The 12,084-nt window shown below is 34.3% G+C and overlaps 1 protein-coding gene across 1 annotated transcript in view; it reads left to right on the top strand.

Annotated features, from left to right (window-relative positions):
• The window catches only part of DNM1L (dynamin 1-like), a 54,339-nt gene that overhangs the window by 27,232 nt on the left and 15,023 nt on the right, over nucleotides 1-12,084 (top strand). The window contains exons 3-8 of the mRNA XM_015566630.1: nucleotides 1,262-1,300; nucleotides 2,872-2,918; nucleotides 3,528-3,599; nucleotides 6,573-6,659; nucleotides 8,276-8,438; nucleotides 10,815-10,935. Coding sequence (XP_015422116.1) covers nucleotides 1,262-1,300; nucleotides 2,872-2,918; nucleotides 3,528-3,599; nucleotides 6,573-6,659; nucleotides 8,276-8,438; nucleotides 10,815-10,935 — 529 coding nt within the window. The remainder of the gene's footprint in view (nucleotides 1-1,261; nucleotides 1,301-2,871; nucleotides 2,919-3,527; nucleotides 3,600-6,572; nucleotides 6,660-8,275; nucleotides 8,439-10,814; nucleotides 10,936-12,084) is intronic.

Genomic DNA, 12,084 nt, shown 5'->3' with positions numbered 1-12,084 from the left:
AAAATCGCATAACAGCCGAGCATACACCCAGCAGCGCTGCTGATGCCTGAACGGTATGTGGAATGAAGTGGGCGGGCATCGGGAGGCCACTATGGCACGGGGCAAGCACTATGGGCAGTCTATCTGAAGTGTACCTGGCGTATAAGACGACCCCCCACTTGGAGGCATATTTTTCAGGGCCAAAAATAGTCTTATATGCCGGCAAATATGGTAATCCATTTTAGATAGAGGTCAGCAAAGCTGGCTTAAATAAAATTTTAATGTTTGATATGTATAATTATCAGGAAAATTTACTTAACATGAAATCCTTCATTCTGACAATTACATAGGATAACTGAGGTGTCAGTATATAGATTTATAGTATTTTTCAGCTTGTCCTCCACTTCTGCCAGTGTAAAAGAATTTTCTGATAAAATCTTAAAAGTAAAATTAAACTGTAAGAAAAAAATCATGCTTTCTGAAGATTTCCTTTTAGACAAAATCCAAAAGTAACATGCTAATTGAAGACCAAAATTGTTTTTGTGGTATTCTGTTAAATTCAATATACATTTCAAAGAACAATCCCTTATAAAGCTCAATCGTTTTTTTTTTTTAAATATATATTTTATTGATTTTTTACAGAGAGGAAGGGAGAGGGATAGAGAGAAGCATCAATGAGAGAGAAACATCGATCAACTGCCTCCTGTACACCCCCTACTGGGGATGTGCCCGCAACCAAGGTACATGCCCTTGACCGGCATCGAGCCTGGGACCTTTTAGTCCACTGGCCAATGCTCTATCCACTGAGCCAAACCAGTCAGGGCATAAAGCTCAATCTTAATGAATATATACTTGTACATATTTACTTGCTCTTAAGGTTTTAAAAGATGTATTTGGTATGTTTTAAAGATTCTTTTTGACCAGGCAATTTATTTTTTTCTATAGTCAGTTATCAAATATTTAAGGCAAATTTTTGAACAGTAAGTTAATTTTAATCTGTTTGTGTTAGAATCAGAAACCAGAAGTGACATAATTAGTTGTAATGGAAAATAAAAATAAAATTATGGCACACAACATGTTCATTTATATCACTTAAAATATTATATACATCCCTCTAACTAGAATTAATTATACTGAAAATTATATAGTTGTAAATTTTGAATAACTGAATGCTACGAGAATTTGAAATATATTCAGGTTTCTGCACATTTTTTAAAAAGGTTTAAAATATTAGGGATAAGCACTAAACTTACCATTCTGTGCTGTTTCTCTTTAACTACAGACCCTGCTACATGGAAAAACTCAAGACACCTTTCTAAAGGTTTCCTTTATCCATTTGTTCTTGGCCCTTCTTTTCCTATTATGCCTGCATGTGTGCTTCTGTACTCTTACAGGCTGCGTGCATTTTTTTTTCTTCTGTTTTTATTTGCTTATCCACATTGATTGTTGCAGGTTTTAATGGTTCTTGTTACCTTTTGGCATTTCATCAGAATGAAGGCTTTTTTTTTGATGGCGAATGCATTGCATTTTTAATTTAAAAAACATGCTTGTGAAGCCAGGCCTTTATAATATAAGGTAAATCCAAAACACCCATTTGGTATGTAGTACCTGCCTCTGTGAGTTCTGTTCACCTTGATTACTCCAGTCCTCCAATGAGACTTCTTGGAAGAAGGTACTAAGCTTCAAGTAGGTGAGCATTTTACTTGTAAAAAGGATCCAGTTTTATTTACCTTTATTTCACCAAAGAATTGATCCACTTTTCCCTCAATAAATATTTATTTAAAGATCTTACAGTAATTTTTATTTTGATTTCAGGTGGCTGATATTCATTATTCATAAACTCAGTCATTAACATTTAAAACTCTGAATTTGGCAAAGCAGAATAGCTATACTTGGGGGAGGTAAAGTTAGTTTACCTTTTTACAATTAAACATTTCTAGCTTTTCTGGGAAACATAAAGCAAAACTTGCTTTCTAAGTTTTAGACCACTCAAACAGTACCTACAGTGAATATATTTTCCTTTTCCTTTTTTCTTTTTTTAAGCAAGTGTAGGAAAAACAGACTTATTGGAAACTAATGGAGTGGAGCAACTCCAGACAATGCATATGCTGGGGTGCCCCCTTTCTCCTCTATTTCATTTCTTTCCTACTTTCAAGCCTCGAAATGTAATCTTTTTTTTTAATTTTGTTTTATTGCTTAAAGTATTACAAAGAGTATTACATATGTCCCCGTCCCTGTCCCCCACCCCCCCCACCCCCGCTTCGAAATGTAATCTTGGCTCTGAAAGGAAAAATTCACATTGAAAGTGCATATAAATTACACAATAGCTTCATACTCTTGAGTATGAAGAACAAATTGTGACCTTATAGGTAACCAATAGGAAGCCAAGTTAAAAAAACAAACAAACAGCCGAGTTGAAAAGTTAGCTGTTTCATTCATATGTTGAAAGTTATGTGTGTAAATCTATTATATATGCTTTTTTGTATTGCTCAGTAAGATTCTTAATTTTTTTCTTTCAAGCCATTAGCTTAAGTGAGTACTTTGATCAGGTAACTTACTTTTATGTGTAAGATATTTAAAAATAAAGAATGTACTTTTTACTATAATATAACATAAAATGTGAAGAAAAGTGAACAATTTTTTTCATAAAATATAGATTTCAAATGGTGGGATGACCTGTGAGAAACTCTGTCTGAAATTAGTTGTGTTTTGAAATACATGATACCGTTTTTAAAATGTGAAAGGATAATTTAGCAAATCTTAAAATACTCATGAAATTGTAGTTAGTGGCAAAATAGGAACCAGTAATATTGTGTTGCGTTTTTGGATTCCTAAATAAAGATAAAAAGTAATTGCCATAGTTTCCAATAAATGGAGCTTTTCTTTTTCCAGGAGTTGAAGCAGAGGAGTGGGGTAAATTTCTTCACACCAAAAATAAGGTAACGACAAAAGAATCTCATGAAGAAATAACATACTGAAAAAATTTTTTGTACAAGTAATTGATAATTTATTTTTTTATCATTGGCATTGTGGCATGTTATGTTGAAACAGCTGTTGCTTGTAAAATAAAGTTTATCTTAGTAACATTTCTAATCATAGTAGTTTATTTGAAAAACACTAGTTGAACCCTATTCTCTCTAAATTAGAGATTCTTTTAAAATTTTTTTAAAAATTTTTTATTAGTTTCAGGCATGCAACATAGTGATTAGACATCTGTATACCTTATGAAGGGATCACTGCAATCAGTCTAGTACCCATCTGGCACATACATAACTATTAGAATATTATTGACTATATTCCCTATGCTGTACTTTATATCCCTGTGACTATTTTTATATGGAGATTCTTAACTGTTGTGGAATCAGGCATCCTTGAAAATCTCATACAAACTATGATTCTTGACTCAGAAAAATATATGTATATATTAGAATTTATTTACTAATTCTCTAAAGCAGATCTATGAACATCTTGAAATTTGTCAAACCCCCCCACTTAAGAACTTTAATCTTATTTTGCAAGTCATGCTTTTTTGTATCTATAATTTTTAGCTTTACACAGATTTTGATGAAATTCGACAAGAAATTGAGAATGAAACAGAGAGAATTTCAGGAAATAATAAGGTAGGTATCTTTTAGAGCTAGAAAGTATAAACATTAGTAAATCTATCATTCAGAATATTTTGTATATAATGTGTGGTGAGCATTGTAAATTCATAATCCTGGTCTTTGATACTAATGGAGTATTTTCATAAATATATTAAAACTACTTAAAAGCCCTTTTGTTTCTTAGAGCTTTTATATAGTCAGATACTTCATTTAGATGTTTATTCTTGACTTTGTGATGTACATACCACTTTATTGTATAATTTCTCATTTTAATACTGCTACAATAAGTTATCTTTTTCTGATGGTTTGATTGTACTCTATAACTCAAGAAGCATTGTATAACTTATGAGATATATTTATTTAAATTTTTCCCTTATTGATTTTTAGTGAGACAGATAGAGAGATAGAAACATCATCTATTGGCTCCCTCTTACACATACCCTTTTGGGGATTGAGCCTGCATCCTGGGCATGTGCCCTGACCAGGAATCAAACCAGTGACCTCTTCGTGCCTGGGTCGATGCTCAATGTCTGAGCCACATTGGTTGGGCGAGATACATATATTTTAAAGACCTCTTTTTCTTATTCCTGAGTAAGGTTGGATTTGCTTAATGCAAAGAGAGATAAATTAAATATTTTTATTTCAGTGAATATGAAAAGTACAGTTGACCCTTGAACAATGGTGGGATTAGTGGAAAATCCCGGCACTCTGCATATTCGGATTCCCAACCATGGAGTTGACCCTTGAAAAACATGGGTTTTAACTGTACAGGTCAGTTGAAAAAAATCCACATGTAAGTGGAACCAGTTCAAACCCGTGTTGTTCCAGAGTCAATTGTAATGTTAGCAACTGAATATTTTCTGATTTTCTAAGATTGTGAGAGTTTAAGATAAATAAGGTATCTAAGATATCATTAATCTTGACACTAGACACAAACTGCCTCTTTAAATGCTTCTGTTTCTCTCTCCTTTTTTCCTATTACCTTTCTCTCTTTTCCCTTCCTTTTCATTTTTACCTCCATTCTTATCAATACCCAGAGCCACATTTAATCCTATAAGTGGGCTCAAGCCTAGTACTAATATGCAACAAATATTTCTTGAGCCCTTTTACTTGCCAGATACTGTGCTGGAGAGGTTATTTCCTGACAGAAAGGCATTTTTGGAGCCATGTTAATTTTTCATGCCTGTGCAGGCTGTTTGTGTTTTTGTGATTGACTCAGCTTTGTTCCTTATTGAACTCTAGGCTGGTAATCTTTGAGTTACTGCTATTGCTGCCATATGTCCCTGAATTTCTAATAATTGTATTATATAGAAGGCAGAAGAAGTAGCGGGAAACTAGATTAGCTTGTCCTTAGTCCTTTAATTATATCGGGGTAATTTTGACTTTTGGGATATTGATCATAATACCAGTCTGAATTATCTTTCCTGAGATTCCCATGGATTTATTGAACCCGGGAATTGGTGGTAATTTTACATAGTACTAGAATTTAGAGTGGATGTGATTGATGATTCAAAAAGGAAAGTTTTTAGTTGTACTAAACTGTATGCCCCGAGGGATCTAGTCCATATACATACAAGATGTATAATTTATGGTGGGGACATGATAGATTTACCTAGCAGGTTTTCTCATCCAGCGTCCAAAAGATGAGAAGTCCCCTACCTTCAAATCTATGGAAAATCTTTCCTAAATCATATTTATAATAAAGTAAATGATACTTTGATTTAAATAAGTAGTTTTATATGTGAAAATATCTAAATGGTTTATATGTCTAACATAATGCCTTGAAGGATTTAAAGTATCTGTGAGATTGGAGTTGCAAAAGCTTTTAGAAAAAGCTTTGTATTGGACATGATACCTACCACACAAAGAAGTATGCAAACAAGGTAGTTATGCCGAATATCAACATGTAATGATTTTGGGACAGTGGAGTATTTAAAAACAGAAAAGTAGCCCAGCCAGTGTGGGTCAGTGGTTGAGTGTCAACCCATGAACCAAGACCAGTCAGTTTCTGGTCAGGGCACATGCCCAGGTTTTGGTCTCAATCCCCAGTAGGGGACATGCAGGAGGGAGCCTATTGATGATGTTTCTCATCAGTATTTCTATATATCCCTTTCCCTTCCTTTCCCTCTAAAATACCAGTAAAACACATTTAAAAATTAAAAATAGCAAAGTAGTTCAGAGTAATCTAATATAGTAAATGTAATTGTACAGAGAATTCAGAGTAAAGGATGTTCCAAAAAAGTCCTCTGGGAAATTGGAATTTTCAGTGGGAAGGAAGATATAAGGTGGATAAATAGATGAGAGCACATTTTAAAGGATAAAGAAGGATGTGTAAAAAAACAAGTTATGAACATTTTATAAGTGTCTTTTTACATACAGCTAACTCAACACTAAAACTTGTAAAGGGCCAGTGGTGAAGAGTCTGTAATAATCATACTAAAGGGAAGAGAGAATATGGCTGTCTCACACTATCCAGATTTTTAGTATTTCAATTCGGGGATCTGGAGATCCAGAAAAATTTTCTGAGGATTCTCTTCCAATATATACTCTTGTCACTTGATATTCAAAGATTAGGAACCAAATTGATTTGGATAACTTGTTACCTAACAACTCACTTTCTGAGCTCAAGAACCTCATAAATTTGGATAGTGATATGTTATTCTTTTGTTCAGCACCAAGTCTATTGAACATATTTAAGAAATGGTATCTGCCTAGAATCAAGAGAAAAGAATGTAAATACAGGGATGTAAATTGTGGGCATTATTGGTATAGGATTTGAGATAGGATTGTAATATACTTTATGCCTGGCTGGCTCCCTTATTACTTTCCAATGTATTTCATCAGGTTTTGATTGTTGAAATGTTTTAGGGATCATGGTTTAATTCATATTTAAAGGTATCTGCATGAAATGAGGTTTACTTGAACATTTTATATTTCATTGAAATTTCAATGTGATTTTAATATGAGATTTTAAAACTTATTTTTTAGGGAGTAAGCCCTGAACCAATTCATCTTAAGATTTTTTCACCCAACGTTGTGAATCTGACACTTGTGGATTTGCCAGGAATGACCAAGGTAAAGAATAGTTGTTACTCATTGTGGACTTGGTCATGTTTGTTTTCACTTGAACAAATGGATTTTTTCCTTAACTCCATATAAGAATAACAAGCTTTTTTTCTTCTTCTTCTTTTTGTTAATCAACTTGATCTATTTGCAGCATTTGATATAGTTGAGCCCTTCCTTCTCCTTAGAACACTCTTTACTTGGCTTCCAGGATACCACAGTCTACAGCCTTACTTCACTGGTCACTCCTTAAAGTCTCTTCTGCTGGTTTCTTATCTCCCCAATGTCTAAATAGTTAGTATCCCAGAGCTCAGTTTTTGTACCTCTTGTCAAGGGAGTACACTTAGCCCTTTGATGATTTCATCCAATATTGTAGCTTTAAATATATTAATACCTGTAAGCTGACAGTAGTCAAATATATCCAGACCTGTATATCCATTTCCAGAATTATATATTCAACTCTCTACTTGACATATACACTTTAAAGTCTAATAGGTTTTTTAATCTTGATGTGTTTAATGCCAAATTCCTGACCCATTCCTCAGTCTGACTCGATCCCTCTGTAATCTTCCTCATTTCAATGAATGGCAACTCTTTTTTAACAGTTCCTTAGCCAAAAAGTGTGTAGTAATCCTTAACACTCATCCCACACTGTACTTCCTGTCAGCAAATCATCTTGGCTCTCCTTACTTTTAAAATATATCCAGAACTCTGTTACTATGTGTTCCACATTCAGAGCTACCGTCCTGATCTAGTCACTATCATCTCAGCTAGATTACTGAGATAGCCTCCTGGTAGGTCTCCCTCATAATAATCTATTCTTAACTAAGCAGCCAGAGTAATGCTCCTAAAGTGAAAGTTATATTGTGTCATTCCTTGGCCCAGAATCTCTCCAGCGGTTTCCAATTTCACTCAGGGTAAAGCCTAAGTTCTTAGAGATCTAAAGTATCTGTTTTATCTGTCCCTGTTACTCTTCTCCTGACTCCTGCTCCAGTCTTCTACCCTTTATTGTTCACATGGCTGGAATGTTCTTCCCTAGATACCTGTATGTACCTCTCTTATTTCCTTCAGTTTCTGCTCTTTCTCTCAAATGTCATTATCTGAGTGAGGTCTTCCCTGATTACTCTATTTAAAAACACAATCCAATTTAGGTAAAAGTATAACCTTATTTAATCATTCTGTAGCTTCTGTTCTGCTTTATTTCTTCCATAGCCCTACCACTACCTAAATGTTCTATTTGTTTTTTATTATCTGCTTTTCACCAGTAAAATATAAGCTCTTTGAAGGCAGGAATTTTCGTCTTTTTTTTATTCACGACTGTGACATAACCTGGTATGTTGAACAGTGTTTGAAATACAGTAGGCTGCCAATAAGTACTTGCTAATTGAATGAATGAATTTGTCACTAAGTAATTAACACTGACCAATCTTTAACATGGTAAACTTGATAATTCAAGTTTCATTTTGAGACTTTCACATATTACCAAATTCATATATACCACTAGCATATGATTTCTTTTTAACTATCTGTAAATGGAGTAATTCCTATAATCTCTGGATTAAATAAATGTGGGAAAAAACTGAGTCAATTTTTATTACTAGCTTTTTGCTCATCTCTGTTTGGTTCAGGTGCCTGTAGGTGATCAACCTAAAGATATTGAGCTTCAAATCAGAGAGCTCATTCTTCGATTCATCAGTAATCCAAATTCCATTATCCTCGCTGTCACTGCTGCTAATACAGATATGGCAACATCAGAGGCACTTAAAATTTCAAGAGAGGTAGATCCAGATGGTAAGGACAGATGTTAATATTTATTGAAATGCTTGGTTAACAGTGGTAAATCTATTTACTTTCAAGAAAGAAGTTTTTATTTTTAAAAGGAATAACTCTAGCTGCTAGTACAGAATTTTAAAAAATGCTTTCCTATTTTGCTTATAGTTTCAGTTAGAAATTCTTATGGAAAATATGTTTTACTGGATAAATTGCTTTATAAGCTAGGCAAAAATACTTCACCATAATGTCCATATTTATAAATAGTTACCTAATGACTTAAAAATAATAAGATGGCTTTGCAAAAAGAGTTTCTTGTTTTGTGTAAATAAAATGACGGGTTTTTGAATAGCTGACTTCTAAGAATAATTAACTCTCATAGTAGGTAATTGTAGATTACTATATTTTAGTAAATAATTATGATATCTACATTCTTCAGTGGTACAAAACATTTAGATGTACTCAAGGAAGAGGGGATTCTTAAAAATAAAGGTAAAATTTGTTTATGAAGCATTCATATCCCCAAGGCTTAGTTCATACTGGGGGTCAGTGTATGATACTTCACTAATGCTTTAGTGTGCATTGCTTAGTATATATAAAATGCTAACTTGCAAGAATATAGTTACTATTGCTGCTAATAAATACTGCATATGGTTTGCTTCATGCAAGAGACTTGTTTTTTACTTGAGTATTTGGAGGATCAGTGGGCTCTGCCATGTTTCTTTTTTCCAGCTCTGAAGAATTTCAAATAAAAATTGGATAAGAAATGTTAGTGCTAAGACTACCAATTAAAATTCCCATAAACGGGGTTATTAAATTTTTTTCATTATTTCAAATTTTTAAGGAACTTTTTTACTATATGAGTAATGAATATTCAGTTTAGATTAAAAGATAAAACTATACCAAGAGATTTAAGTTTTATTTATAGTAAACTGTTAAGCATTTTATATGCATTCTATTTTAAACATAACTTGAGCCATAAATATAAAAAATGAAATCTGGCCCTAACCGGTTTGGCTCAGGGGATAGAGCGTCGGCCTGCGGACTGAAGGGTCCCAGGTTCAATTCCGGTCAAGGGCATGTACCTTGGTTGCAGGCACATCCCCAGTTGGGGGTGTGCAGGAGGCAGCTGATTGATGTTTCTAACTATCCCTCTCCCTTCCTCTCTGTAAAAAATCAATAAAATATATTTTTAAAAAACTGAAATCTGCAGTTCCACTCCTAGGTAATTACCCATGTTAAATGAAACCTCATGGTCATATAAAAAACCTGTTTGCAAATATTTATAGTAGCTTTGTAATTTTCTAAAACTGGAAACAACTCAGATGTTTCTCAAATGAGGAATGAATAACCAAACCATAGTATATTATATCCATATAGTACATTCATCAATACAAGGTGATGAACAATTGATATATGCAACAATATGGATGATTCTCAGATGCATTATGCCAAGTGAAAGAAGCCAGATTCAAAAGGTGTTATGTACATGATTCCATTTACATGACATTCTGGAAAAGGCAAACTAAGATGAAAAATGTGTTTGATTGGGTAGTACAAGAAAAACTTGGGGGTATTGGAACTGTTTGTCTCTTGAGGTAGCAATGATGTAACTCTTTTTTTTAAAAAAATATTTTATTGATTTTTTTACAGAGAGGAAGGTAGAGAGAGAGTTAGAAACATTGATCAGCTGCCTCCTGCACATCTCCCACTGGGAATGTGCCCGCAACCCAGGCACATGCCCTTGACTGGAATCGAACCTGGGACCTCTCAGTCCGCAGGCCGATGCTCTATCCACTGAGCCAAACCGGTTTCGGCAATGATGTAACTCTTTGCATTTGTCAGAACTCAGAGAGCTGGCCCTAACCGGTTTGACTCAGTGGATAGGCGTGTGGACCGAAGGGTCCCGGGTTCGATTCCAGTCAGGGGCACCAACCTTGGTTGGGTTGCAGGCTCCTCCCCGGCCTGGGCCCTGGCCAGGGTGTGTGCAGGAGGCAACCAATCAATGTTTTTCTCGCGCACTGATATTTGCATCTCTTTCACTCTCTCAAAATCAAGAAAAATATCCTCGGGTGAGGATTAAACAGAACAAAAACTCATAGAACTGTACACCAGCATTGTGTGAATTTTAAATAAATTTTAAAATGCTTATTAGAAAGTTAACCCTAAGAGCTAAATTTTTTTTATGTGAAATTAAAAAAATTAGATATGATGATTAAAATTAGATTTTAAAAGCATTGGTAAGCAAAGATTAGAAAAGCATCATCAAAATGATGACAAGAGGTAATGTTCAGTGGGATTATAGATGGTGATTTTCTTGATTAATTCTTAAAAGCTTTGTTTAATGGGACTTTTCTTTTCTTTTCTTTCTTTTTTTTTTTTTTTTGCATTTACCAGGTCGAAGAACTCTAGCTGTAATCACTAAACTTGATCTCATGGATGCGGGTACTGATGCCATGGATGTATTAATGGGAAGGGTTATACCAGTCAAACTTGGAATAATTGGAGTAGTGAACAGGTGAGCAATCAAGCATGGGATAAGAAATGCAGCATTCTCATTTCAGAGCAAATCTGAATTTTAAAAATCAGTCTGACATGTGACAGTGTCCCTGTTTTTCCTTTTTTACTATAATCTTGTTTTTGCTAAAGAATTCATTGCTTTACAGGGAGAAAAGAGATTCATGAAAGCCTCCTGCTAAGCAGTGCCACAAAATGGAAGGAAATTTAATAGCTAGGATTGAAATATTCCAGCCTGTTATGTATGAAGAGAGCACTGGATAAGAGGGGGAAAAGTATTATATAATGTGTGCCCGATCTAGAAGGAATTTTTAAGGTGGTAGGATTTTAATACGTTGGTTTGACCCATAGCAGTAATGATTCTATGTAATTGCCAGGATGTGACAGAAATTTTATTAAATGTATCCTAATGATAAATTGCTGGTATTAAAAATTGTGGAAAGGGTGTCTAATTATATTTTAGACACTCTACTGTGATTAGTTTGCAAATGCTGTTGCTTTGAACCCTTCCTTATAACATCCTTGCGGTAGGAGTTGGATGTCTATTTTATAATCAGAAAACTCAATACCAAAACCACATGGCTGGTGAAAGCAGAGCCAGATTCAAGTGAAGATCCCTCTTAGCCCAAAGCCTTTATAAAATCAGAAGCACTGAAATTACCATATTGTCCACAGAGTAGATATAACATGGGTTGAAATGACACCTAACATCTTCGGGTTTCAGACCTTTTAAAATTAAAATGTTTTCAGTAAGTGATATCTAAGATCCATTACAGTCTGCTTCTATTCATATGTTCTACCTCACCCCTACTCCAACTTTCTTTTTTAATTCTCAACAGTTTCTCTTTTCAGGCAAGCAGGTGGTATCACACTGTTGTATTTGTAGATGACTGCTGTTCAAGTTAACTTATTTTTTCATGGAAATTAGTTGCCTGTCCATGGGCAAAATATACCAGTTACACACATTTTTTCACCTATCCCTTTTACTTAAGAGTACTGCTTCTGACTGTAGTTAAAGGTAATGAAGAGGTCTAAACTATTTTGGCTTTACTTATAAGTCACATGGTTTGAATCTTGGCTGAACTATTTATTTAATATGTGACCTTTGGTAAGTTGGTTAATCTTCCAGAGCTTCAGTTCCTTTGTGGAT

This window comes from Myotis davidii, unplaced genomic scaffold (genome assembly GCF_000327345.1).
Source record: "Myotis davidii unplaced genomic scaffold, ASM32734v1 scaffold902, whole genome shotgun sequence".
In the NCBI taxonomy this organism is placed as follows: Eukaryota; Metazoa; Chordata; class Mammalia; order Chiroptera; family Vespertilionidae; genus Myotis; species Myotis davidii.
The sequence above is the reverse complement of the archived record's forward strand: the minus strand, read 5'-3'. Positions and strand labels throughout refer to the sequence as shown.